The sequence below is a fragment of the Falco punctatus genome (assembly GCF_963210335.1).
Source record: "Falco punctatus genome assembly, chromosome: 6".
NCBI classification, from domain to species: domain Eukaryota; kingdom Metazoa; phylum Chordata; class Aves; order Falconiformes; family Falconidae; genus Falco; species Falco punctatus.
The window spans coordinates 34,895,062-34,922,713 of NC_137585.1; the positions used below are offsets into that span (position 1 = coordinate 34,895,062).

At 56.3% G+C, this 27,652-nt stretch overlaps 1 protein-coding gene across 5 annotated transcripts; it reads left to right on the forward strand.

Moving 5' to 3' along the window:
* Positions 1-116: 116 nt before the first annotated feature.
* On the forward strand, positions 117-26,840 carry TRIOBP (TRIO and F-actin binding protein). 5 transcript variants are annotated; one of them, XM_080390896.1, is made up of 22 exons: positions 117-939; positions 1,493-5,071; positions 6,383-6,516; positions 6,914-7,025; positions 7,417-7,618; positions 8,006-8,357; positions 9,136-9,268; positions 9,624-10,607; positions 10,873-10,968; positions 16,251-16,307; positions 16,676-16,744; positions 17,199-17,288; positions 18,139-18,248; positions 18,665-19,223; positions 19,854-19,964; positions 21,918-22,065; positions 22,593-22,704; positions 23,173-23,332; positions 23,683-23,796; positions 24,094-24,180; positions 25,094-25,257; positions 26,013-26,840. In XM_080390896.1, the coding sequence occupies exons 2-21, from the start codon at positions 4,733-4,735 to the stop codon at positions 25,253-25,255; spliced, it is 4,131 nt and encodes a 1,376-aa protein (XP_080247022.1). In that variant the 5' UTR covers positions 117-939; positions 1,493-4,732; the 3' UTR covers positions 25,256-25,257; positions 26,013-26,840. The 5 variants fall into 5 exon arrangements, with proteins under 5 accessions (XP_080247022.1, XP_080247023.1, XP_080247026.1 ...); XM_080390897.1 differs by having other exon boundaries at positions 117-5,071; positions 26,273-26,840; XM_080390900.1 differs by lacking the exon at positions 117-939 and having other exon boundaries at positions 2,196-2,326.
* The last annotated feature ends 812 nt before the right edge of the window (positions 26,841-27,652 follow it).

Genomic DNA, 27,652 nt, shown 5'->3' on the forward strand with positions numbered 1-27,652 from the left:
CAGCAAGTGTGCTAATGCCAGTACCAGCTGGAAAGAGGGGAGATGATTCCTGGTGCGCAAAGAATACTGGAATTCACTGGTGCTTGGGAGATGGAATAGCTAGGAGCTATTTATGTGGTAACACAGAGCCAGCCAGAGCAGGAATGGTTCATTCCATTGTTTGCTGAATACGCTGATCTTAATTACAATAGCTCGGAGGAGTATGACATGCCCTAATGCCCTTGCTGTATGTGTGTGGCCTTCTTTGGGGTGGGAGTGGTAGAGGCTACTGCAGTCATCAGCAGTTTAATTGCTTTTCTTCTTGGGACCTCGGTATATGTTTTTTAGCATGGATGCCTTCAGCAGGGGAAGAAAAGAAAAGGTTTGCATAGCTGGGGTTGAGGAATACTGGTAGCAAACCCTTGAGTGAATCCTCTGAGGAGAGTGAGCCTAGGCAGCATGCTAGCCTCTGTCCTGGGGTGTCTGTAGAGATGATGGCCATTCTGCTTCTGTCAGCCAGGGCTCCTCCCATGCCACATGTGTTCTGGCAAGGAAATGACAAAGGAAGAAAAGGCCTGTGTGACCAAACACCACACGAGAAAACTGGCAGCCCAGCAATGGGCGAGTATGTGGATTCCTTATGCCAGAAATGGGAGGGGAAAGAGTAAACCAGTGCCTGAGGCTTCACAGAGGAACATCAGAGCAATGCTGATGGCCACCAGCTGCTAAAGCTAATGGCACCAGCCTGATGTATCTTGCCATTATTTCTTAGAGCGTGCATATACATGTGTGTATACACAGAGAAGTTCTTCAGAGTGTGTTGAGGAGCGTATGATCTTGATACTGACAGCAGCTACGCAATTTCTGCTAGAGCATCTTCCTCTGGAGAGAACTGGGTGACACACGTGCTTGTAGCAAGGAATGGGGTCCTTTTGCACCTCCCATTTTCTTCTGAAAAAGGTAAATGGTGGGGAAGTGGACACTGTTATCCCATGTGTCACTGGTGCCTTGTGTGCTTAGATTCTGCTTCCCATCCTGGACTGAGTTCTTAGGCACAAATGCTGGATAACCTCAGTCACATGAAAGTGCGGTGTGTGTGGCTTCCTTGCCTCCAGTATAGCTCTCATACACTGCCTTAGAGGCCGCTGCAGAAAGCTCATGGGGTTTTGTGCATGACCTTACCCATCTTCCTGGCTCACTTTGGGGTGTTGGGTGTTTAAAAGCTGCAAAAACACAACTCTGAGGCAGGGCCAAAAAGCCTGATGTTAGACTGGATCTCATCCAAAGTGCCCAAGAGGTGTGGTGTGTGGAGCACGAAGTGTTTCTTGTTCTGGTTTGAGAGTTGCATGTTCTAGAGCCATTCTGTGGTTGTTGAGTTTGAAAGGGATGTAGGAGGGAAGGAGGGGGGAGGTCTGTTCGGTGTACCACACCAAGGGGACTGCAGCTCAAAGCTGGAGGATAGCATGTGATTGCCCTCAGTCTGGGTCATACAGCAGCCTCCCTTTCTCTCCAGGTCATCATGCCCTGTGGAGTAACCATGGACAGAAGGTGACTTGCACCTTCCCACCCCAGGAGCTTGCTCTGGAGCTGGAATGGCTACTGTAAAGAAAACACACAGTCTGCGTGTTTGTGAAATCTGCTGAAGTGTGGAGTGTGAACTATGGGTTGGGTTGCCTTCCACAGCCTGTAGACAGTCTGGCATCTTAGTTGGGACAGCTCTGGATTACCTCATTGTAATCCTGATGGGATTTCCTCAGTAGCCTTCAGTGTGTGTTATTTTGCTGCCAGGTGATTTAGAATGTGTCTTTTAGTTTGATGTTTCCTTGGCCCTGATAACTCCTGAGCCTTTCTCAAGTATCAGCTGCAATCTCCAACAGCCTCTTCCATGCTCCAAAATGTTCCAGTTCCTGCTGGAAGTTGTGTTTTCACGTTAAAAAAAAAATATACGGAAAAACTGAGAACAGAACTGTTAAATCCTATACTGTGTTAACCATCAGGATTGTTCGCTGCGCTATTGATTTCATTTGATCAATGAAAGCTTTATTTTGTAATGTAAATTACTGACTCAGGCCTAGCCTGCTGTTTTTGTTACACACTGGGTGTGCAGTCGGGTTACCCCAGGATATATTGGATCAAGGATATAAGCTCCCATATGCAAGTTAGTGTGTTAAGTGTTTGCCAGACACACCACAGCTCATACAAGACTGTGGTTTAAATTTTTTTCTTCTTGTTTGCTGCTTCCCCTTGTTTTCAGGATGGATTTGAGCGTTTTTGTGGAGTTTTTTTCTCCCCAGCTGCTCGCAAACAAGTTCCAGCTGCTCGGGAGGAGGCTGCCTCCAAATATAAGGTACCTGCAAAACTCAACATGGTAATGCAGCCACTGTTCTGAAAAGGAAAAGCAGAGACCAGCAGCTCCCTGTCTGCTTCCCCTTCCATAGCCTATGCACAGGCTTTTCATTCCTGGCTTGACATCTAGGCCTCCTCGGGCACCTGTATGTTGCATGCCTGCAACCCTTGCAACCTGAGGGCTCGCACAGAGAGATGGAAGGCTTTGATGTGGGCTGCCATGCTGGGGTTTCCTTGCATGATGGCTTTCACTGGCTAGACTGTGATTCCACACAGGCACGCACAAAAATATAATTGGGATTACAGAGGATCAAAACCAGACTGGAAGCCAAAAAGGTCAGAGAGTTGGGGAAAAATAGGAGCGTGGCACAAAGGAGGCATGGTTGCAGCATGCACATGAGCTGTATGATAACCAGCACATGGTGTTTATTGCTCTTAAGTAGCATATCAAGCTCAAGGCTGTACCCATTACAGTCCAACTGCTACGTCCAGCAGTGTATTCCAGAAATGAACTGGGTAAAAGAAGGTACTAGGAGAATGACAGGAAGCTTTGGGGACTAATGGAGCTGAGTAACTGGAGTTGTCTGGGAAAGAGGTTTAAAGAGTTGACTGCAAACTGCCTTCAATGGGTAAACAAAAAGTGAAATTAAACTTTTTTGAATGCTCACCAGGACTGGGAAGAGTAGGAAGCTCAACTGTAGCAGGAGCAATGGAGGACGGATGTTAAGCATGTTCCACTAGAACTAGTGAGGCTCAGGCAGGGCTTGTGCTTGGCAGGTAAGTCCGGGTTACACCAACCTCTCTGTGGAGAGCGGTCAGCAGGGATGACCTCATTGGAGCTGTGCTAGGGGCACGGTGACATTTAGTTGTCTCGGTGCTCGTAGATGAGTCCACTGCTTTGGCATCTGTTTAGGGTTCAGGTTAGCTAACTCCTGGGGTGATGCCTCCGGGGGAGCACTGGGGCAGCCCCTCGGCATGCGGTGGGGTGGGCCCGGGGGAGATGCAGCTGAGAGGAAGGGCAGGGAAGGGGCCGAGCTATGAGGGCGCAAGGCGGGGGGATGAGCCGCAGCCCGGTGCCCCCTCCCCAGGCCCAGCTCCGGGGCCGCCGGGCCCGGCCTGGCCTGACTGGGTCGATCGCCCGCCCGCTGCCACCGGCACGTGGCGGCCCGCACCCGTGGGCGCCGTAGCTCCACGCCTCCGCCAGCCACTCAGAGAGCGATATTCAAATCGTTGCTCGGTGGCGGCCAATGAGAGGGGAAGAGGCGGGGCCTCGCTCCCCGCGATTCCCACGGCGAGTTTCATTGAGCGGGGAGCTCGGCGGGCGGCGAGGTGCTGGGAGCCATAGGGATGCTGAGGTACTGCGGGTACTGGGAGGCACTGGGAGCGCTGAGCATGGCGGACTGCGTGCGTGCGTGCATGCATGCATGCATGCATGCCAGAGGTCCTGGGAATCACAGCGTTATCCTGGCAGTAGGATGTGGGGAGCAATGATTTGCCCATCAGGCAGTGGGGTGCCATGGGCTCCAGCCACGGGTGGTACTCCATGGGCAGGGGTGGGTAGCAGTGTTGGGGTGTTTTGTGCTGCATCCCTGGCAAGTGAGTGCTTAGGCTCCTGTCTGGGTATTTTGTGTGAACGAGTTAAGAAAACGTGCTCCAATGCGAGGAAGGAGGCTGCAAGGTTGGCACCAGTGCAACTCACAGTATTGCACATGAGTGCACTGACAAACAAAACTTATAGCTTGGTTTTGGCATTAACAGTTGGCCCTGGTTCTTTTGGGGAGCAGCCATAGCCTTGATCAGCTGTTCTGACTCAAGCATCCATGTTTAGGGAAGCAGTGGCATGTTTGCATCAGGGTGGCTGGACTCATCCCACACAGACTGCCTGTCCGTCTGCTGGTGCCTCCTCCAGACAAATTCAGTGGAGCCCTCCCAGCACAGATCACATCCTCAAATCCAAGGACTCACTTTCAAACCCTGTGGGACAGAGGAGGTGATGGTGGGCAGGATGCTTGTGAAAAGCCAGGACAGAAGCGTGGAGTCCAGCTGTTGTGCTAGCTGTTTGTTGCCCTTCACAGTTTTGCAATTGACTGTCCTACAGGTCTCAAATTTTAGTGGGGTCAACAAGTTTAGGAAGAGTCTCAGTGGGCCTCCAGATTTCCTAAGCTGCTTAAAGCTATCACTTTATGAGCAACATATTCAAGAAGAAAGGTTTCCTTTTTGTGCCTTCTAAGAGAGCTTGCAGGAAGAAAACTTCCATCAAACAAAATAGCAGGATGTGAGCATCATTCCCTCTGTTCGCAGGGACCCCCAAACTGGGGGGTGTCATCAGTCATTTGAAGGCGCAGTGCAGTACCCTTTTCTGTGAGGCGTCCCTGCTAGAGCATACCCTTTTATTATCTGTAATTACATGAATCATACTGGTCACCTTGTGCCTGGATGCCTTTCGATTCCAGTATTGCCAGCTGACAGCAGCAAAGTCCAGTCTGGGAATAATATTCCTGCTTCCATAGGAACGCGAGGCTGGGAGATCCTAAGCTCTGGTCTTCTGCTGCTGCTTCTTCCTCTTTTTCCTCCTGGCTGCCACCTGCCAGCAGCCCAGCAGCCAAAGATCTTTGTGTCCCTGCTATGGACGATGTCTGGTTCAGTAGATGAAGTGCCCTGCATGAACTTTGAAGCCAACGTATTTGCAAAGAGCCTGTGCCAGCACTGTTTCCAAGCCGCAGGGGCTCACCAGCATGCTATCCAGGTGAGCTCCATCCCACCTGGAGGCTATAAATACTTCATTAAGGACCCTTTGTGTTATGTTGGGACTCCATCTGCCTTTGTAAAGATGGAAATCCCTAAGACAAAGGCTCACCTGGCCTTCTAGAGGTCTTTGGGGGAAATCTACATGGGGAGTCTTCCCAGACATGGGAATCCATCATTTAACCATGTCCAGGCCAGAGCCTGGAGCTACCTTAGCAGGGAAGGGCTGGACACTGGGTGTGAGTGGCTTGATAAATGCTGGAAGGGAAAGCAGGGGTGTTGCAAATGCAAAGCTACAAGGAGGGAAGGGGGAACTGGCAGAGCAGGGACCCACCATGGGTTAATCTCCGCTTGATGCCTGCTGGCGTTTACGGTTTACAGGCTGCCTGACCTAAAATATGGTCCTGGTGGATGTCCCTGAGGCCCCCAGCTGTCAGCTTAGGGCCAGGGCTGAGTTCTGTCCCTGGGGCAGCTGCAGCAAGCTGTTCCTGGAGGGGAAGGCAGGAGGGAGATAAATCTCATGGGACTTTGGGATCCAGGTACCTTGATCCAACACATTCTTTCGGCACAGGGCTGGAAGCACAAACCACTTGGCTGCCTCTGACCAGGCAACAGCTGGTTTCATGTTCACTGAGGGTTTCGTGTTGTTCACTGTCCTCCGGGAGTGACTGGCCTGGAATGATGAAATAGTAATGAGCCTCCCTCTCTCTTTCTTGCCCTCTCCCTCTCTCACCCTGTCCCTGGGCCCTCTAAGGTTACCTCAGCCCTTTGCCCATGATCTGCTTAGAGCTATCACCTCTGAGTGAATGCTGGCATGGGTGAGATGTGACGCAGACAGCTGGCTCCTCAGAACCTCCCCCACTGCTGCTTATAAGCCCTGCAGGTAACAGGGCTGGGGAGGATGCCGAGATGCCTGCAAGCCCTGACAGAGAGGCTGGGGCTACAGCCTTCTTTACAAAAATCTCCCTCCTTCTTGGCTCCATTGCCTCTCCCTGAGCTCTCTGGGTGGCAAGGGAGAGCAGCTGCCAGCAGCATCAACGCTGACATGGGAGGGCAGTTTCCCTGAGCCCTCATCCACACGCGGTGTCTCCGAGATGCCTGCAGCATTCAGCATCAGATAGGAGCCTGCTGGGCCTCTCTGGCCTCCAGAAGTAGGAGAAAAATCTCAGTGGTGGGCTGGGAGAGGCATCAAGAGCCCCAGAGGCCAGGCTGCTCTCAGAGGAGGTAGAAGAAGCAGGCATTTCCAAAGGGCAGCCTTCCTCCTCATCCTCAACACACTGACAGCACCATTGCACTCCCTTCTTCCTCACAGGACCATGCCGCGGAGGTCACAGGGCATGATGCCGGCAGCAGCGCAGACCCAGGCGAGCCCTGGGACGCCCTCCATATTTTAGCCCCACAGTGCGAGGTATACGTGTGCGTGGGCCCAGTGGAGGGACCAGAGCGGTGAGTACTAGCTGGGAGCCATGCTGCTCCAACGAGCCCCCCTCAGTGGGAAGAGTGGAGGAGGGGGAGCGGGAAGACAAGCAGAGGGAAATCAAATGCCTTCTCCCTGATGCTCTATACTCTGCTGCCCGGGGAAAAAGGCTGAGCAACCCCCATGCCATGCCCTCTAACTGGGTTTCTCTTGGCTCTTCCAGGAGAGGTCAGGGGGCCACCAAAAGAGTCTCCTTCCTTCTTACTGCTTGTAGAGCAAGGCTGGTGGTCCCAGGATGGGCTCTGCCAGCCTCTGCCCATCCAGTAGAGAGAGAGCCAGTGTGGCTTGGGCTGCTGGTGCTGTCTCTCGCTTCAGAGGTCTGTGGGTTGTGCTGACCACCAGCTGTCCTCTCTCCCTGCCCCACAGCTGGCACGAGAGCAGGGGATATCCCTCGCTCAGCCCCGGAGCTGAGGGTGAGCACAGAGAAACCAGCACCAACCCCAGCGCCTGTGCCGAAGCCAATTCTGCGCTTCCCAGGGTGAGATGGGATCTCGTGATTTGGGTTATTTTGGTCTCCCCAGCCCCCTCGGCCCTTCAGTGCCACTTCTGCTGGCCACATTCAGAAGATCCTGAGTTGCAAGGGGGGGGATCAGCTGAGACCCTTAGTCCCAACAAAGGAGGCTCTTCCCCTAAAGAGCACACGAGATTCGCTTTTGGATTCCCCTATATGGGCTTCCCTATGTTTCTTGCCATGACCACAGATGTTGGGCTGGGGTCATCTTATGCTCATCCGGCTCCTCTCCTCGTTCTTTTTCACCAGCAGCTTTTGGGCTGAACAGGCTGTAGCTTCTGATAAATGCTCTTACCTCCTTCCAGCCCCCAAAAGCTACCAGTCCCCTTGCAGAGATCTGCCCTATCTTGTCTCCCAGGACGGGGAAATGACCCGGTTGTGGGACAACACTTTGGGAACGGGTAAACGAGACATGACGAGCTACACGGGCCGCAAGGAGGAGATGCGGCCACGAGCCCCGCAGGCAGACAGACCCAGGTGGGCTCAGCCCGTTCCCTCTGGATCCTGGGTGAGAACCGAGGCACAGGGCTTTAGGAAAGAAATCTGCCCGCTGAAAGCAGGTACTCTTGGTTTGCTCCTGTGTGACATCCTAGTTCTGGTTTGTTTTCCACCCCGGGGATCTCTGAAGTTCACGGCAGATCTCTATTTAGTTCAACACCTCCATGGGCATCATATGAAGGGATGAGGCCCAGAGTCCATGAGATGGCATCCCTGTGTGTGCTGACCATGAACCGTGGGTCTCCCGGGTGTTCTCTGCATGGTTTGGCGTGCCCTTGGCTTGCAGTACTGTGTCCCAGCACTCCCACCCCAGCTGGAGGGAATCTGGGTTTTATCTCTGCCCTCCTGGACCGTTTCTAGCTCTCCTGCGAAGACCTGCTTTGCTGTGGACGTGGTGGCATCCCGCGTCGCTCGTGCCTCCCCCAGTAACGGCCTTCTCCCCGTCCCAGAGCACCGCACCACCAGCCAGAAGCCTGAGGAGAGCTGGCTGAAGCACCGCAAAACCAGCCCTCCCAGGGCATCAACCCCACCATGTGCCACCGCTGGCTTCTTGCCAGCCCGCAGCGACCCGTTGGGCGGTGGCAGGCACCTCACCGGCTCACGGGGTCGGGATGCCCGTGGGCAGCCTGGCGGCGGAGGCATGGAGGGGCGGCATGGGCTGGAGAGGCAGGAGTACACGGTGCTGGCAGATCTGCCCAAGCTGAAGCTCCTTGGCCAGCGGGATGCTGTCGACCGCTGTGGCTCCCGCACGCTCAGCCCCGGCCGGGTGGAGGTGGAGAGGATATTTGGCTGTGAACGCAGGTGAGAAGCAAGAGGTCTCCACAGTGCCAGGGAATTGCCTGTGCTATGCTCCCTATGCTGTCGGGGAGCTCAGCTGAGCTGTGCCTCAGGGAGAGAGCAGGGCTAGATGGCAAAGCTCAGCTTTCAGCTGTGCTTAAATTTCCCTTAAAGAAAGGGCTGGGTTTAGGCTCAGCTCCTCCGGCCTGGGGAGCTCCCCCAGTGTGGCACGCAGGCAGCTGAGGCCATTGGAAAAGTGGTGTGGAGCTGCATTGCTGGAGGCGGAGGGAGCAGCCCACCCTCCTTATCCTCACAGCCACCTCCAGGAAGCTGCAGGACATGCTGCAGAGCAGGGCAGGCCACAGAAGAGGGGAAGGAAACAAGTGGTCCCCACTCCCAGTGTCAGTGGCTCCCCAGGGATCTAGGCTCCACTGTAGAAGTCACTCAGGAAAGGATGGGGGATGCTAAGAATTACCCAGTGCTGGTTGTTGGGTCTTGGCTGGAGAAGCTAGAGTGGCTCCAGCATCAATGACACAGGGCAGGAGGGGATGTAAACGGGGACGAGGGAGTATCCTGGGCAGGTGGCTGGGATGTGAAGGACCAGATGGAGGAAAGCTTAAGGAACGGTGTGAAGAAGACATGAGTGAGGCAGTGGGACATGAAGCGATGGGGACAGGGAGAGGCTGTGGCACACACGGTGTCTGGGGCAGGTGGGCATCTGTGGGGTCAGGCTTAAGTGGAGAAGGGGCTCTGCCTCTGAGCTGTGCCTGGTGGCAGCCAGACAAACTGTGTGTGCCCACAGGAAATCAGAGACCCTGGAGGCCTTCCAGGCCCTGGAGGAGGGACGTGTGGACCGGCTCGATGGCAAGACCCCTGTGCCACCCAGCAAAGGCCGCCTAGTTCGGAGGCAGTCTAGCCCCAGCCTGCCCAGGGAGGTGAGGCTTGGCTTGGCTGCATGGTGGGACCCCATGCTGCCTTGCTTTTCCCTGACACGTTTTCCTCTATTTCTGCCACATGCTTCTCTCTTCTGTTGCCCTGCTCCCCCTTCCCTGCTATTGCCAGCCCTCCCTCTGCCATGCACTGGGACTTTGCTCTTAAATGGCAGCACCCCTTTCACCCTTTGGGTGCAAGACACTTCAGTACAGGCTAGCTCTGTGCATGAGGATGCAATTGCTGTCTGGGGAGCTTTTTAACCAAACCGTCTCCCAGCCCTAATCCTGTCTTCTTCCCTCTCACTGGCAGTTATTTTTTTTAAGAAGACTCTCTGCTTTCTGTCCCCTGTGTCCCTAGGGTCAGCGGCTCTCCTGGCAAGTCGAGCAGCGCAGCAGAGACCTCAAGGAACCTCTGCGTTCCTCCAGCCCAGCTCGGCACCCTGAGAAGTCCAGCAGGAACTGGGGTGACCCCCCACGCCCTGCTAGCCCCGGCTGGCTGCTGGAGAGAGGCAGCCGGAGCCCACGCTCCGCAAGTCCGTCCCAGCGGTCGGAGAGGAGGGCAGGGGAGCCTGCGAACCCTCCTTGGCACTCAGAAAAAAGCTGGAGGAGCCAAGGAGAGCCTAGCCGCTCCCTGAACTCGGAGAGGGGCCGAGCTGCCTGGCAGGCAGGGGGAACAGGGCAAGCCCTAGAGAGAAAGAGCCGAGGGAACTCCCTGCACCCTGTGGGCTTTGGGAAGGGCTCTGGTAACAGTGGAGTGAGCCAGGCAGGGCAACCACCACGGTCCCTCAGTCCTGGGAGGCGCACGGAGAGCACATGGAGAAGCCAAAAGGAGATGTCCCCTCCCACCCCAGTGCAGGGGACAGGGAGGCAACGGGTGAAGTCAGGGGAGCCACTGCACCTCAAGGGGCCTGGGAAGGCATCTGAATGTGGCTGGCAGAGCCTCCGGGAAAAGCTGCCACCCTCCCACGCTGGGAGGAGCACTGGCAGCAACTGGAAAGGCCAAGGCAAGCCCCTGCGCCCCACAAGCCCAACGCGACCGCCGGAGAAGGACTGGAGGGGTCGAGGGGATGCCCACCAAACACAGGCATGGGAGAAGGACTGGAAGCACCAAGAGAAGCCTGTGTGCCATGCAGACTTGATGCGCCAGCCGGGAAGGGACAGGAAAAGCCCCACAAGATGTCTGGACGTAGGACTACGGCCGGATGACAGCTGGAAAAGGCCTGAGAGTCCATCACAGCAGCTGGAGGGTGACTGGAAGGGTCCCAAGCACACCCAAGACACAAACAACCCAGAGAAGCCATTGGAAAGCAGCTGGAGGAACAAGAGGCTTCTTGTTTACCATGTGAGTAGGGCAGGAGCCAGAGGTGATGGGGGGACCCCATCAGGCATAAGCTGGCAAGCACAGAGCGGGTGCGTTCCCTGGGTTGCAATTCTGCACTGCCCTGGCTCCCCGGGTCCTCTGCCTGTTCAGGGAAGCCACACTGCCTGCCTGGCACTGGGAGAAGGGAGGATGCTTCCCCCCTGGCCTGCACTGGGAGGCAGATGCTTGGATCTGGGAAACTAAGGCGAGGACCCATGGCTTCAGCTCCTGCTTTCTCCCCATGCAGCCCCAGTTGGGTGGAGCCGCCTTCCCACTGCAAAGCAGCGCTGGCTCCTCGAGAAGCCCACAGCCACGTTCGAACGCCAGTGAGAAGTGCAACAAGGTAGGTGCCAGGCTGGGGGAATGGTGAGGAAGGACAGCTGCCCGCTCTGCTCTGTGGGCAGGCAGCACCTGGCCCTCCACCGCTCAGTGAGGTGCTGCCTTCCCGTGACCTCCTGGGCACCACGCTCACGAACATTCCCCTTCCCTTTGTCCTTCGTCCTTTTCTCAGTTAGGGAAACGGAGGAACGGAGCCTTTTTTTAAAGCTAGAGAGAGGCAAGCAGTAGACCTGGGACTAAAATCTCAGCATAGCTGCTTTCCTTCCCTTTATCATTGTCTGTGCTGTGATAGCACCAAAGGTTTTATGGGGATGAAGCAGGCTTTAGTGGCGTGAAAGAAGATACAGGTGTATTGTGTTGGCATTCCTGTGGTACCAAAAATGCCACGAGCGTGGCCTTGGAGGGCTGCAGAAAGTGTTCTGGGAGCCCATGGAACTGGCAGCTGCGCCTGTCCCCCCCTCTGTGTGGGTCAGTCACCTTGGCCAGGTTATCCCCTGCTAGGGCCTGGCTTTTTGCTTTATGCAAGGACAAACTGCAGCAGGGCAGGAGGCTCCCAAAGGCCTCTGAAACTCGCTTCCCTGATCCAGGCTGGAGAGGAGCCCAAAGCCCTGAGCTCCCCCTGCACGACTGGGTCTGGGTCACCGCACCTAATCCAGGTTTCCTCAGCCCTGAGCTCTGGGCCAGGCACCTTCACTTTGCCTTGCGGCAACAAGTGTTGCCTCTGTAATTGCACAGTGGAGCAGAGCCTGGCATTTCGTGATCCTCGGCCTCCTGCCCCCATTCCTTCGGGACCTTCTTTAGCCATTCCCCTTCCCGATGCCAGCTGGCTTTCTGGGACCTGCGTCCACTTCTGCCGAGATTGCAGCTTTAGGGGTTCGTTTTGGCGGGGGCGGCGTATAAAACCGAGCAGCTTCAGGGGTGAAGGCGAGGACCCCGCTGTGTGCACACGACGGGGCTGCTGAAAATCCCTGCCTAAAAAACCCCACAGATCCCGCCTGGATAAGGGCTGGGCTCCCGGCCTCCCCTCCTGGGGCAGCAGCGGTTTCGGGCCGTCCCTCCCCGGGCTTCACCCTTGCCCGGGCCAGCCCCAGGATCGCCCCGTCCCGTCCCGTCCCGTCCCTTCCCGGCAGCCCGGTGGCTCCATTGGCTGCGGGCGGCCGGGGCGGTGGCGGCTGGCTGCCATTGGCCTGCCCGGGCCCTCCCAGGAAGTTTAGGGGAAGGAAAAAAAAGTTTTTGGGTTGGGTTTTTTTTTTTTCCTCCTTGTCTTTTTCTTTTTTTTTTTTTTTAATTAAAAAAAAAAAAAAGGAGGGTGGGGGGGAAGGCGAGCGGGCAGCGCGGGGCGGGCGGCGGAGCGGGCATGGTGGGGCCGCGGGAGCCGCCCGGCCGCTGAAGCTGCCCCGCCGCCCTGGCTGCCAGCGTCCGGCCCCACCGCGACCCCGGCCCCGGCCCCGCCGCCGGCCGCGGCGCCCCCGCCATGACGGTGAGTCGGGACCGGCCCGCGAGGTTCGGGGTTTGGGGGGGTCCTCCCCCTCGGCTGGGCCCTGGGGGCGCGCAGCGGGACCCCGCGGGACAGCCGGCGGTTGGGAAGGGGCGGAGGGCCCCCAGCTGTCAGCCGCCGCCTCCCCGGGTCCCTCCGCTCCCTGCCGGCCCGGGCACCGCTGCTCGCTGGGGGGGCTCTGGCCCTGCCCGCTGCTCGGGGCTGTGGCCGAGGCTCGGTGCCGCCTTGCCTCCCTTCCCCGTCGCCGCCGGGCTCCCCGCCGGGGCCCCCGTGGCCGCTGGGCAGCGCGGCTCCGCTGGCGGCAGCGCACCCCGCCTGCACGGACCTGGGTGCCGCGGGCGGGCGGGCTGAGGCCTGCCGAGCTCAGCGCACCGGTGACTGCGGCCGGTGCGAAACCCGCACCCCCTCCGGCATGGCGAGCTGCTGCTCCCCGAGGGAGCCAGATGCGGTTTTGGGGCTGGGAGCATCCCCCACCCGGGGCGAGCCTTCCTCGGAGCGGACCTCTGCCGGCCCTGCCAGGAAGGCTGCTGGGGACAGCGGGGTGGTGGAGGTGACAGGCCAGGCTGCTTTGGCAACACCTATAGATTCGGGAGCTGCGTGTGCACCCTATCCTGGGAGCGGTTTGTACTTCCACCAAACCGAGCTGGAGCGGTTTTGCTTTGTGTTTTGGCCTGGGGCATGCGCCTTGCAGAGTGGAGCGGGTTCCCTTTTTGGAGGAGAGGAGACGTTGTGCTTTCCGGGAGGCCGGGAGCCCCTCGCACCGTCTCTGGGAGGTGAGACGAAGTGGTGCTCTGGGACCTGCGGCTCTGAGGAGCTTTTGGGAGCAAGACGAGCGGGATGCACAGCGATGGCAGAGGCTGGTGATGGAAGGAGCGCGTCTGATCATCCTGTCCCTCCTCTCAGACACTGCGCTTTCTCAGCCTGCTGCTGCCTCTTCCCCCTCCACTTCTCCATCCTGGCGCCTCTGTACCACCCAGGAACCATTCTTTTGCTCTCACCCACTCCCCTTTCCTTCTTTGGTGTTTACATTCTTCAGATACTTGCAGGCTGTTATCGCCTCCCCTGTAGCCCTTCTTCAGCCAGAGCAGGCAGCCGCCTCTCTTTAACCTGCTGTTGTAAGCCAGTCCTTCCAGTGTCACCGCTGTCCCCAGCTGCTTGGGACCCCTTCTGGTGCCTCTACCTGGCCAGCTGCAGGGCCAAACGTATAGCTGGTGGGTATGGATACAACTAGGCAGAGTTGCTGCTGCCACCTCCCGAGCCGAAGCCTCGCTATCTGCAGCCCCGAGCTGCACTGCAGGACTGTGCGTTTTGCTGGGGGTGCATCCTGCCACATTCTTGTGTCTCTGGCACCCGGATCTCTCCCAGCAGTTTGGCTTTCCTGGCCATTTCCTCCTCCTGCCACTGGGCCACTTCCTCTGGATGGGGGGTTCAGTCTGAACCCTGCTCTCTTCTTTCCCAGTATCCCAAACTCTTTATGCCAGATGAGGGAGGTGGATTTGGTTGTGGGGAGGTGGAGAAAGGCATCAGTTGATGCCTCATCCTATGGTTCTGGCCTTGCCATGACAAAAATAGTGCAAAGCCAATTCCAAAGCTGCAGCTCCATGCCTTGGGGGTGGCAGCGAAAATGGAGCCACCAGGGAAAACAGGAGTCCTGTGCAATTTGCCCAGTTGGAAGAAGCCCTCCGGGGGGGGGGGGGGGGGGGGGGGGGGTCTGGCCCCAGCACTGCATCAGGGGCAGCAGTTCTGGCAGGACTTTGTGCCAGTTTTCCCGGCAGCATACATCCCATTAATGTTCGTTGTTTTGGCACCTAATGCTTTGGGATTGTAAATCCTCAATAAGACGAGACCCAGCTGAGCTGTGCAACAGCCCCAACCGGGAGTCCTTTCACTCTGTCTCTCCCTATATTGTTTTTTCACCTCCACGTAGCCTGCCCTCTCTTCTGCTGAGCTGAGTGCACGTGTGGCCTGGGAGGGGGGGAGGTTGCACTTTGATGTTTTGCCTCCTTTCCTTCCCTCCCACTGCTCCCAGTTCGGAGCCGGAGCTGAAGTCACCGGATTAGAAGGGATAACGGGAAAAAGGGTGGAGCTGCTGCCACAGGGAAGGAATTAATTTTCGGGGCACAATTTCAGGGCAGCAGCAGGGCTGGCGGGACGTCCGGCTTCATACGGATGGGGATGCATGTGTCCCCCTCATCTCCCAGCTGCTGGCAGCGCAGATCACCTCGGTGGGAGGTGAGGCATGGGAGCCCTCTGTGTCCTTTCGCTTTGGTTTTCCTCCCTTCTCAGGCAGCTTGGGGCCACCATCGGATACTTCTGGCGGAGCCTGAGTCTGTAGCAGCTGGTGACCCTCCCCTTGGCGAGCCTCCCCGTGCCTGCTCGAACCAGTAGCCAGAGTGCTGGGGTGGGCCGGCGTACTCGCCCCTTGCCACCCCATAACCTTGGGTGTAACCCAAGAGTGGCAGCTCAGGAGTTGAAAACAGGGGAAGGCTCAGCCCAGCTGGGCAGCCAGGGAGTTGGGCTTGCGGGGCAGCCACGGCTGGCCACCGGGCTTGTTCTGGGGGTGTGGAGTGGCTGTGCCAAGCCACCCCTTCTTGCCAGCTTGGTCTTGGGTCGCAGTTGTGGCGTGTAGGGACCACTGGTGGCTTCCAAAGGGCTGGCAATTTTGGTGCAGAGCGCTGTGAGGTCCAGCTCTGGCACCGTCACCTCTCTGGCACTGTCTGCACTTGGCTCTGCTGCGGAAGGGACAGATCAGCAAACTCTGGCTTCACGGGGAGAAGAGGTATTGGGCTGAATTATTCGGTGGCGTAACTTCTCTGGAGCCAGCAGGGTTAGGAAAGAGGGACTGGCTCCAGCCTGTTTAGCTGAGGGCAAAACGAGGAAGAGTGTTTCCCCTGAGTCAGCTTTCTGGCACTCCACCTTGGGAAGGAGATAAACTGGTTGGGGTGCCGCACCAGTGGCATGAGGTTAGGAGGAGGGGGAGCAGGGGGAAACTTCTTTCTAGCACAGGGTGATTTGGGTGAGATTCTGTTCATCCTTACGTTTGGTAGCGGTGGCCAAGCTTGGGCTGAGGGCAGGCTCTGCAGCAGGAGGAAGCAGAAAGCTGGGTAAGAGGAGCCCCCAGCACCTTGGAAAGGATTGAGTCTTTGCGAGTGTCAAGTCTCTGAGAGGATCAAGCACTGGTTGTGACTCTGATTTCATCTCTACCCTGGAGCACATTGTTTAAAGGCAATGTGTTTTCACAGCTGTTGAATTGCCTCCTGTACATTTTCGGTGAGGGCTGTTTTGTAGAGAGCTACTCACTTCTTCAATAAAAGATTGGTGGTGAAGTTACCAGAGGGACAGTAGCCCTGGGGCATGGATGGCCATGGTTTGGACAAGGTGTGTTTGATTCTTTGTGACTTTGCCTCCATCTCTGAGGCAAGCCCCATCAGTGGCAGTGAAACGCTCCCTTCTGCCTGCTCTCCTTGTCCCTGCTCCCCCCCCTGAATAAATACCTCTGAGGCACCTTGTGGAAAGCTCCCTGCTGCATATTTTCCTTTCATTTTTTTTAAAACCTCTTTCCTTATCTCCTGCTTCCTCTTACAGGAACGACTGCCTGCTGCTGAGAGCTAAATCCAGTTCTGCTTCACCACCGGGTCCTACACCCCCATGAATTTCCTAAAAGCAATGCCAGGCCATTCCCACTGTTATTCTGCCACTGGAGACTTGCCTTCCACCCCCTGGCATGAAAAGCCCTTTTGTGTGTCGCTCCAAGACAGTAACCCTCTGTTTTTTCCTCTCCTCTCCAGCCGGATCTCCTCAATTTCAAGAAGGGATGGATGTCCATCTTGGATGAGCCGGGAGAGGTAAGCTCAAGGTGGAGGTCTGCCTCTTCCCCCAGCCCCTGCTGCTAGAGATCCCCTGGTGAGCAGCTAGTTTCCTTCCCCCTCGCTTGCTGAGGTCACTCCGGCTGGGAAAGGCAGCAGGAAGCCTTTGGTGGAGGTGCCTTGCTCTGTGTGCAGGCATGGAGGTTCACCCAGCGCCCCTCTTCCAGCCGAGGGGTGCGAGGGGGAGCTGGAAGGGATGTGGAGGAGGGGGAAGAGAAGGCCAAGAGGTCACAGTGCAGAGCGTCCCTCCCTGTTCCTACGTTTCCCCCGGTAACTGCCTATCCATTTCCCTCCTGTCTTTTCCCTTCCCTCCCCCTGCCCGATCCCCCTGCCCGATCCGCCTGCAGTGGAAGAAACATTGGTTCGTGCTGACTGACTCAAGCCTGAGGTATTACCGGGACTCGAACGCAGAGGAGGTAAGTATGGCCAGCTTTTCTCCAGCCCTCTCTTGCTTCCTGGCCAGCACGGAGAGGAGTGCAGCCCTGGCGTAACCAGCATGCTCCGGGGAGAAGCAGCAGCATCATGTCCTCCTGAAGGGCACTAGAGGTGGCAAGCTGCTCTTCCCAAAGGGGTGACGAAGGGGATGGGTATCTGAAGGTGGGGTGGTGAAGCCTGGCGGGCTGTCAGTGCTGGGAGGTGAGGAGAAGGGCTGGTCCTGTGGCTGGACATCTCTGATGCTCTCCATCGACACTACTGGCTGCCCTTGGGTTAAAAGAGGCCACGCTGTGCTGGGGAGCTGAGACCGGCTCCTGGAGAGCTGTGGGATGAAGGCGGAGGCTGCCTGTGCTTTGTTTATGGTGCTGACAGGTGATGGGAGCTTTTTCAAAGCTGGGTTTGCACTGATGTCCTAGTGGGTGGCTGTGCTTTCAGGCTGATGACCTTGATGGAGAAATTGACCTCCGCTTCTGCACAGACGTGACAGAGTTTGCGGTGCAGCGCAACTATGGCTTCCAGATACATGTGAGTGTCTGGCACTGTGTGGACGTGGAGCAGTGGCACCAAGGGACACTGGGTGGCAATGCTTGTTCCCTCCCCATGCTGAGATGCCGAGAGGCAAGCCATGCAAACCTTTGGCAAGGCTAGTTGGTGACGCGTGGGAGGCAGTGCTCAGGGACATGAGTGCTGCCCACCTGGAAAGGATGGAGGAGGAGGAGGGAGGCTTTGCAGGGCTGGCCAGAGGCTGTGCTGGAGGGGGCCCAGGAGCCAAGCTAAATGCCAGGAGTGTTTACTTGACCAGTTGTCCAAGGCACCTTCTCTAGAGCTGCGGGGAGGGAGTGGTGAGCACTGCAGATCTCAGTGTAGCCTGGCTGACTGTTCTGTGAGTAACAGCCTGTACCCTGGATCTGGCCCCAGCACAAACTTGGCTACTTGCTGTAGCAGCAGGAGGTGACTGCTAAGGCAGCACAAAACCCGGCATCTCTGTGGGTATGCAGAGCTGGGCACTTCATGGTCTGGGTTCCCCTGTGGCCTGCTGCTGTAGGGAACCTCACCCTAGTGCTGGTGCCCAGCTCCCGGCACCTGAATGGCTGGATTGCACTGCTTCACGTTTGGCCAGGCGTGTCAGCAAAGTTTCTTTGGTCCTTTGCCTGGGGATGGTCTCATGGAGGATGTGTAATGGGCTTCCCCACAAAAAGCATGTCCCTGCTCCCACCCCTTCACCTGCCCCTAAGAGTCTTTGACACAGCAGGTGGCCTCTTTAACACTGTCAACCACCTGTGCAAGCAGGTGCCTGGGGGTCTTGGGGAGCGAGCGGGAGCTGCTTGTACCTCCACTGGGTGCTGACGGGGCTTCTGTTGCCTCCCCATTGCAGACAAAGGATGCCGTGTTCACCCTCTCAGCAATGACCTCGGGCATCCGGCGCAACTGGATCGAGGCCCTGAGGAAGAACGTGCGCCCGGTCAGTGCTCCGGATGTCACCAAGTAAGAGCTGCCCCACGCTGCTTCACTTCTTCCTCCTCTTTCTGCCCCTCTCCCCTGACAGGCAGGGACTGGAAAGGCCCCTCTGGAAATCCGGCTGCTCCTAGATCATCCCTGCCTTCCGCTCCTCCTGAACGTGGCCTGGATACACCAGCCAGTGGCAGGGGTTGAGAGCCTGGTGGCTCCCATTGTTGCACCCACTTTTTGCCTTGTCACATCAGTTTAGCCCGGTTTCTCCACCAGCATGGCTGGAGCTGGGGTGGAACCCATTTCCTCAAGGGGTGGGATGCTACAGGCCTAGCTCCACGCTCAGTGGGATTTTGTAAGGCTGGGCTGAGCCTTGGGCAGTTGATGGTGCCTCCACTGGCATCCTTTCCCACACCATGCCTTTCCTTCACCAGCTGTCGCTCTGGTTTCAGGCTGGCTGACTGCGACAAGGAGAACTCCTTCCATAACTGTGTCCCCCAGAAGGGCTCACTCCGGTTGGAGGAGCAGCAGCGGCCAGGCTTGGGCTCTGAGGGAAACTTGAAGGGTGGACACTGGAAGGCAGATGGACACCGCCATGCCTTTGACTACGTGGAGCTGTCTCCCCTGCCGCAGGACCCCGGGAATCAGGGGTCCCTGCAGAAAATGAGAGGGAGCTTGAGGATCTCTGATCGAGCTCCCAAGCACGAGGAGCTGGAGCGGGATCTGGCTGTCCGTTCGGAGGAGAGGCGGAAATGGTTTGAGACCCCTGACAGCAGGGTCCCAAACAGCGATGGCCCAGTGGGAGACTCTTCCTGCAAGGTGGGGGAGCAGGACCTCCCCACTCCCCCGCTTTCGGAGGACCAGCGGATTCAGCTGAGTGAGGAGATAGAGAAGAAGTGGCTGGAACTGGAACGCCTGCCCTTGAAGGACTCACGGCGGGTGCCCTTGACAGCACTGCTGAACCAGAGCAAGGGAGGCCACAAAGAGACCAATGAGATGCTGAAAAAGGAGGTAAGAGCATCCCTCCTCTCTCAAACCAGGATTCTGGTGGCCCCTTAGTGTGGTGCTTGGCAGTAGGAGGCTCTGCAGAAGAGCAGGGCAGAGGTGCAGAGAGGTGTTCGTTCTTTCTGGCTCTGTTTGCCACCCCTCAAGTGCATGGGAGCTTTTGCAGCCAGGTAATACAAGGCCAAAGATCTGCTCTCACACACTTGGAGAGGTTGCCCAGGCCATGTTTTGATCCGGGATAAGTTAGTTGGTGGCACTGCTTACATGGAGTTGGTGTTTCCCAGGAGTACATCCACAGCCTCTCTTCTCTGGCTGTTCACAAACCTGCAGGTGCTTCACCCACCAGCTTTTGAAAGGACCTGTGCGCTTGTCTGTTGTCCCAGCTACATGTGTAGTGGTGGTTTCCTCCAGCACAGATCCACACCTGGAGGCTGGGATGTCTCCTCCCCTTCTTGCTAACACTTACCAGGCTGGGGGGTGGCTCTGCCAATTTGATCCCTTTGCAGGCTGCCGTTCCTGTCGGAAGCTGATGCCTCCGTTGGCCATGAACACTAAGCCCAGTGTTCAAATGCAGCACGCTGGTCAGGCCACAGCACTTTTTTGCCCCTGACTATCTCTCTCCCCTCCCTGGTGCAGGTCCAGTCACTGCGGGCACAGCTGGAGTCCTGCCGGGCCCGAAATGAGAGCCTTCGGGAGGCGGTGAAATCCCAGGGAGATGGCCATGTGCCCCGGGGGTACATTTCACAGGTGAGCAGGGTGCTGGACACAGGACTCTGGGGTCTCTTCCAGTCTGAAGCTGGGAAATGCTGGGACCCAGCTCATTGCTGAGCAGGTATCGCTAATCATTGGGTTGCCATGGTGACCCAAACTGTGCCCACTTGTAATCAATGTTAATTACATAAAGGCTGGTGTGTGTTGCCTAGCCTTAAAGGGGACAGCATAAATGGGGAGGAGGAGGAGGAGCATTAGGGGAAGCGTGCAGGATCTGTGCCCTAGCTTGGAGGTGGGTCAGCAGCCTTCTGCTGAGCCACCTGTCCAGCGGTTTGCAGCTTGCCACATGTGGTTCTTGCTAACGTGAGCTCCCGAATCCCTTGTTAAAAGCAGTCCGTCAGGCCCTGGGGATCTCCTGTTCCTGCCAGAGCCGCCTGAGCCCTGAAGGTCACTTTGACAGTGCAGCCGGTTTGTTTGCTGGGGTGGCACGTGGGAAAGCCCGCAAAGTGGAGTTTGCTCACGCTTCAGCCTCTGGCTTCTCTTTGTTTATTTATTTTCCCCCCTACATGGACTTGTCCAAAGCAAGTGGGGTCACATCCCACAGGGATTTCCTGAGAGTAGGCTGCCATTCCACCAATCTGTGGGGATTTCAGGATGTGTCCTACGTGTCAAAAGAAACTGGGGGAAAGGAAATGGGGTCTGGTGAAGCCTGTTGCAGCAGGCTGGCTGTACCTAACCCAGATAAAGAAACCCACAAGTCCTGAGGTGCCCAGCCCAGCCACTTACCAGTCGCTCTGTCTTCTTGATTTAATATTTACAGCTCACAGGCCTCTTTATGGTCAAAAAACCCAAAAGGAGTGAGGAGGAATGGCAACTTACCTTCCTAATAACTTGTCTCAAAAGGCCAGCATTTCACATCTGAGGCCAAACTTGGCCTTTCCCCAAGGGCTCATTCTCCCTCAGTCTGCTGAGGTCCACAGCCACTCCGTGGGCCGATCACCAAATTGATCCGTTGCTTTTTCCTTTGGTTCATCTGTGAAACTTCACACCTTCCCTCATCTCAGTAAGGAGGAGTAGCCAGAAGGGACTTGCATTTCTACAACGTGTTGCAGCACCCTTTATATCAGCCTTCACCTTAGTACTGGGGGAAGGAACGGGACAGCAAGGGGCTGTTGGGGGATGGATGCGATGTGGCACTCTGGTGATGTTTTAGAGGCCCTGACTTTTAAAATAATACTGTGGCATGGTTTGGGGGTGAACAAAACCTTCCTGAGGGGCTTGGGGTGGTGCTTCAAGTATCTGGAGGGAGAGCAGAGGTGTAGCTCCAAAGTAGGAACCGCTTTGTTTGGCTATAACCCCAATTCACCACAGTGCTCAGCATTGAAAGAACAATCCCCTTGATCTCAGAGCCATCAGAAAGGAGGGCAAGCTGTGTGAGGAGGATCCCTAACCATTAGGCTTTGTGGAGGGCTCTTTGGCAGCCTCTGTTGGGCCACAGGGCAGTTCGAGGTGTCAGTTTTCAGGAGAAGAGGCTCAGTTTTCATTGATTCTGAGGGATGCTACTTCATTTAAAAGGCAGATACTGAGATGCAGTTCCCTCTGTTGATCTCCTTCAGCCAGGCAGTGCAGCCTGGTGGAGGGTCTGGACTGAGTTGTCAGGTGTGTCATTCCCAGCTCTTGGCCCAAGACAGACATTCCTGTCTTGCTGCTTCAGTTTTGAGAAGAGCAAGAGGAATGTTTCATCCTTCACAAAGCGCAAAGGTTGCAAGATGTGCAGCCCTGTCAAATAGTTGTGTTCACTGATAAAAGTTCCACCTCACTTCCAGAAAGAAATGACCCTCATGGCAAATGGTCTCACTTCTCTCAAAATGGCCCTGGACTCGAATGAGGTTTGCAAAGGCAAACATCAGCTCAGCCCGGTACCTGTCCTGGCCCAAGCCTTTGCTCCTGCCTCCTGGTCCCTCACCCCTCCTTTCTTTGGCACGGCAGGAGGCCTGTGAGCGCAGCCTGGCTGAGATGGAGTCGTCCCACCAGCAAGTGATGGAGGAGCTCCAGAGGCACCACCAGCGGGAGCTGGAGCGGCTGCGGCATGAGAAGGAGCGGCTCCTGGCAGAGGAGGCGGCAGCAACGGCAGCAGGTAGGAGTGAACACCAAGCCGTGCCCCCACTTAGGTGGGTCCCTCCTGCCTCTCCCAAATGTCTCTTGCCAGAAACCAGTCATCCCATTCACCTGGAGCCACACTGCTAACCCTACTGGTGTGAGGCTGATGCTCCTTGGAGCACGAGTTTGGTACTCCTCAGACCTGTGCTGTGGAGGCTGTTTGGGGCTGGGGGTTTGGGGTAGTAAAGATGCGGTGGGAAATGGGTTATTCCCTCTGTGGATGGGTAGGAGGGGGGTCAGCCCCTTCTAGGTGGACAGGGCTGGCAGAGGTGGCAAAGAGCTCCCACACTGCCCCGTATTGGTCTAGTTGGCAGCATTTGGTGCATTGGGATGATCCTGGGGCATGGAGAAGGTGGGGGATGCCCTGAGGGCAGGAGGGGGAATCTGCAAAGAGGTCTGGGAGCCCGCAGCAGCAAGAACACAACCAGTTCCCTGGTGTGGTTTCCCCATATGTGCCGGAACTTGCGCAGCCTGATCCCCCATCTCCCATTGCCCCTTCTGCAGCCATTGAGGCATTGAAGAAAGCCCACCGGGAGGAAATGAATAAGGAGCTGGGCAGGACACGAAGCTTCCAGCAATGCAGCTCGATCTCAGATGCCCTCCAGAAACAGCACCAGTAAGAAACCACCTGTCCCGCTCCCATTGCCTGATGTTGCCGCCATGTGCCAGTGTCACTGCACCCTGGTTGCAGCCATAGCCCCCAGCTCTCCCTCCTGTCACTTCCCCAGTGTCACTGTCACTGGCAGTGACTGCCAGGGCTGCTGGAGCTGTAGGGCAGGGAGGTTTATCCCCTGCTTGGCTATTGTAGCACCTCTGTTTTCCCTACAGCTCCTCCATTTTTCCTATAGCTTCTTCCCTCTGTTTTCTTTATGGAAAGCTCCTCCATTTCTCCTTCATGGCTTGAAGCTCCTAGAAGCACCATGCTCATGTGCAGGAGGGTGGGAAATAAAGCCTTGGTCCACAGGGAACGTTGTTTTGTGCCAATGACTGATGAGGGCAGAGGCTGCCCATGGCAGGGGGGGAAGGTGATGTCAGGGGCCAGCAAAAGTTGCAGGGCAGCAATGAGCCAGCACCTCTTTGGCAGGTTGGACGTGGAGTCCCTGAAGCGGGAGCTGCAGGTGCTTTCTGAACAGTATTCCCAAAAGTGCCTGGAAATCGGGGAGCTCACCCAGAAGGCAGAGGAGCGGGAGCAGACGCTGCAGTGCTGTCAGCAGGAAGGGAAGGAGCTCCTCCGGAAAAACCAGGCAAGAGAAGGGCTTTCCCTGCCAGCAGAGACCGCCGAGCATGTTCCTCCCTTGCACAGCCCAGCCCTTGTGTTAAAACTCCCCTACTTGTTCCCATTTCTTCCCTTCTGAGACTTAATCATCATCAGGAAAAAAAAAAAAAAAAGTTAGAGGCTGTGGATGGACTTGTCTTAACTATCATGTTAAATATGGTGAACGTACTTTGCTGTTGTAGGTGCTGTAACCTATGGGCAGAGGGTTACAAGAAGGTCTCTCGAAGCTGGAGTAGGGCTGGCTTGAAGATGGAGAGGTCAGGACAGCAGAGAGGCCTGTGCCATGGCGACTCTGATGTCTTTTGGTTTTGCCTGCAGGAACTGCAGACCCGTCTCTCGGATGAGATTGGGAAGTTGCGAAGCTTTATTTCATCGCGGGGCTCTGGGGACCGCTCTTCGCACAACAACGAGCGGAGCTCCTGTGAGCTGGAGGTACGGAGTCCCCCCACGTGCTGCCCCCCTGCCTCTACCACCCTGTGCTGGGGGTCTCCTCACAGTGGTTTTGGCTGGGATCGGGTGGGAGTGGGGTGCCGGATGGAGCAGTGGGCTGGTGCAGGAAGCAGGTACGCAAGCTTCCCCTTCGCTGCTCTCCCGGGCTGCTCACGCTGTTTCCTGCCCCAGCCCTCCTGGCCCTTCCTTCCTTTTCCATTGCCACGCTTGCGCCAGGACCTGCTGGCCTTTCTGAGGCTCCTGAGTCATCTCTGATTCCTCTCCCTACTCCTGGCCCAGGTGCTGCTGCGGGTGAAGGAGAACGAGCTCCAGTACCTAAAGAAAGAGGTGCAGTGCCTCCGGGAGGAGCTGCAGATGGTGCAAAAGGTTGGTGTTTTCTGGGAGCCATTGGGAAATTAGCAGGAGAGGGGAGGGAGGGGAGCACCAGGGCTGCATGTCAGCAGGATTCAGCTGGGTTTGATGGGATTCTTGGGCCAAACTCTCTTGTGAGTTGTGCTCCTTGTCCTGGCGTGCTCCTGAGTGCATAAGCAGCCACATGCTCTGAGCAGCACAGGCTGGTGTAGACTTCCCTTGTACAAGGGAAATGTCATGGAGACTGCTGCTGGTTTCCCCAGATGTACGTACACGTAAGTGTGGACAAGCCAGGAGCCCTTCTTTCCCAGGTGGGAAGCCTGGATGAAGTCTGCCCAGTGCTCTGCTTGCCCAGCCACCTTCTCTTCCTCCAGTTGTCATCTCACTGTGTAGATGAGTTTCCTTGGGCACAGCTGCTGGGTGTGCTGCTCCCTCCACTGGCAGCAGCTCCTTCAGAGGGATTTTCAAAGACCCCTGCCAAAGGGGAACCTGAAAGAAGCTTTGCGATTCAGTGATGCTCCAGGAGTTTATAATTTTCTCACTTAAGATTTTTTGCTGTATGAGTGGCTGGGCTGGGACTGGCTTTTTCCATGGCCTTTATCTTTAGTAGGGCTTATTTTTCCCACATGACTGGCCCAAGTGCACACAAGCCATAGTAAATCCCACATCTCCTCAATCTGATACTGTAGATCGCCACTACTGTGGGACCAGTGACCCTGCCTTCCTCCCCTGCCTGGGGTTTGGGAAGTGCTACCTCCATGGTCTTTTTCTGAATGGTTTCTGTGTGGCCTGGATTGGGATGGGCTTCAAACATGGGATTCACTTTCACCTCCTCAGCTGCTGGCCCCTCTGCTGCTGGGCTTGCCTTGTCACCCCCTTCCCTATTATTGGCCCTAAAACCTCTTGACCCCTTTCCCTTCTCTGGCAGGATAAGAGATTTGCGTCAGGGAAATACCAAGATGTCTATGCAGAGCTGAATCACATCAAGGTGCGCTCGGAGCGAGAGATCGAGCAGCTGAAGGAACACCTGCGCCTGGCTATGGCGGCTCTGCAGGAGAAGGAGTCACTGTGCAACAGCGCTGGCGAGTAACGGTGAGCACCAGTGATGCTGTGATGTCCCCTGCAGGTGCAAGTGGCTGAGACTGGCTGCCCCACATTGACAAGGAGATGGAAGCTGCCGGTTCCTCCTGCTGCAGAGTGTTAAAACTTTAGGCTTAAACTCTTCCTTCTCTGCTTCTTGCATTCTCTCATCCTGCACCCCTGGCCCTCCTTTTGTGCCTGACATTCTCGCAAGGTCCTCAGCCCCCTTCTTGCCATGCTGCTCTTGACGCTGCTCTTGATGCTCCTGCAGCTAGCACCAAGCACTGCTCAACCAGGCTGGAGGTAGGAGCCAGCCACATGCTGGCCTTCGCCCTGTGGCTTGGGTGACAGCGTGGGGGCAGTTATGTGCTACCTACATAGGTAATGTTTCTGCTGCATTCACCTTTGAAGCAGTTTCTCTATCGCAGCATGGAAATTTTAGGTTTGCAACAAAGCAGCCCTGACTAGACCCAGCCCTCCTCCCACTCGCACCTGTGGGCATGCCTGCTGCATCTGGGGAGGGAAGCAGGGTGACAGGAATAAGGTTGTCCTGTTGTCCAGGGCAGTTCTGCTTCTTGCCTGGATGCAGTGGCCATCAGGATTGGGGTCACCCTGCTCCACCAGCATTTGCTGGTGGGCACCAAGATGCGTGGGTCTGTAGCCAGGCTCCAGATGGCCATCTCCTGGGGGAGGAGAAGATACGGTATTTCTGAGCTCAGTGGAGTCTTTCTAAACCAGGTCTGGTTTTCTCTTTTCTCTCTCTCCAGGTCTTCTCTTCATTTGTTTATCTGTTCTTGTTTTGTATTTGCTCCATTCCTCACTTGCAGGGAAGGCGGGGGGGTGTGTGTGTTGAATCCCATCTGTTACCACCTTGATGAGGAATCCCACACACACCCCAACCTCCTCAGTCCCCTCCCAAAGCTTTTTTGATGAACCCCTTTTGCCTGCATACCTGAGCACATTGTTTGGACTGGCTCCTTACATGCACCTTCTTCAGGATTTTATATGTGAAAATTATATTTTATAGAGGAATTTTTCTGCCTCCCTGGGAAGAAGGGGAAGAGAAGGGGGAAAACTTTTACTGCATCACCAGAATTTTTACCCTAACAAAGAGAATCTGGTTCCCCAACCCCCTCCCAGCCCCATTGCTCCTGGCTGCACAGCCACCTTCAGCGCACATTCTGTCTGTTCCAAATGTCTCTGTGGACCATCCTGGGATGTATGGTGAGGATCATGACCCCTCCACCTACGCACTCCGTGCCAACCCCAGGGACCTGCAAAGAAGACATGCAAGCCATAGGAGGGAGCTGCTGGGGCAGTCTGCCATGGATGTGCTTGCCTGGGACTTTTGAAATAGGAGACCTTGGCAAGAGTCCGCATGATCGAGCTCTCTCTGTGACTGTCCTTTGGCTCCTTTGAGAACCCAAGCTGGCAGAAGCCCAGAGCCAGGGGGCTTTTCCTTTCCAGGGAAGAGGAGCTGTGACGCTGCTACTGCACCTGCTGGAGCCAACCCCCTCCAAGGTGGCAGCTGCTGCTGCTCTGCTACACCCTTCAACTTTTAACTTAATAAAATCTTCCCTTTTCGCTGAGAAAAATGTGTTCCTTGAGGGGAAGGCTTGCCACATGGCCCTAACCCAGTGTGGCAGTGGGGTGTCATTTTTCCAGGTTCCTGTGCGACTTGGGGTATCCTGACCTGTTGCTTGCCTCCCTCTAGATTTGGGGAGGGAAAGCAGTGGGAGCACCCCCAGCCCCTGGCCGGAGAGCAAGAGGAGCCCTGCAGTGCCATTAATCCAGCTGCCTGCCCCACCTCTGGATCTGGGGCGGAAATAACCTGCTTCACCACACAGCTCTGAAAATCCCACATGGACCCTCGGGATGGAGGACCTTGGCATGACTGCTCCTCATTCAGCCCCATCTCAATGTAAATGTGAGCTGCTGCTCTGCAGAGAGGCTGCTGGCAATTATGGAAGAGCCCTAATTGCAGGCTATTGCCAGGGCTGGGGGCAACATCTGAGGAGGGGAAGACCAAGGGGTCAATGAAGACCTTTGGATAGAGGTGATGGATGTGTTGGCTGGGAGGCTGGAGATGTGGGGATTGGGAGTGGTGTGTAAGGTGGTCGTGGCAGCCGTGAGAGGAGAGTTAGGGCGGCACGGCGGCACTGCTCGGTGTGTGATGACCTTGCTGTGGTACCAGCAGCCCCTGAGGCAGCGGGGTGCAGGCAAATGCAGACCCACCCCTCTGAGCAAGGCTGCAGCAGCTGCTTTCCCTAGGTGAGGCGAGCTGCTTTTATAAGTTTCAGATTCTGGTACAACTGGGTTGCAGGCTTTAGCCATGTGCACAAGGCCTTTGGGCAACCTGGCAGATGGTGCAAGAGGCCAGGCACTGAGTTCAGCGGCCGGCTCCCCC

What these genes read in the sequence shown, in the direction of transcription:
- TRIOBP (XM_080390897.1), top strand. Translation starts at nt 4,733, where the DNA reads ATGAATCATACTGGTCACCTTGTGCCTGGATGCCTTTCGATTCCAGTA. An exon ending in CCCGGGGGTACATTTCACAG is followed by an intron (nt 19,965 to 21,917) that starts GTGAGCAGGGTG and finishes TTGGCACGGCAG; the next exon opens with GAGGCCTGTGAGCGCAGCCT. An exon ending in AGCTGCAGATGGTGCAAAAG is followed by an intron (nt 24,181 to 25,093) that starts GTTGGTGTTTTC and finishes CTTCTCTGGCAG; the next exon opens with GATAAGAGATTTGCGTCAGG.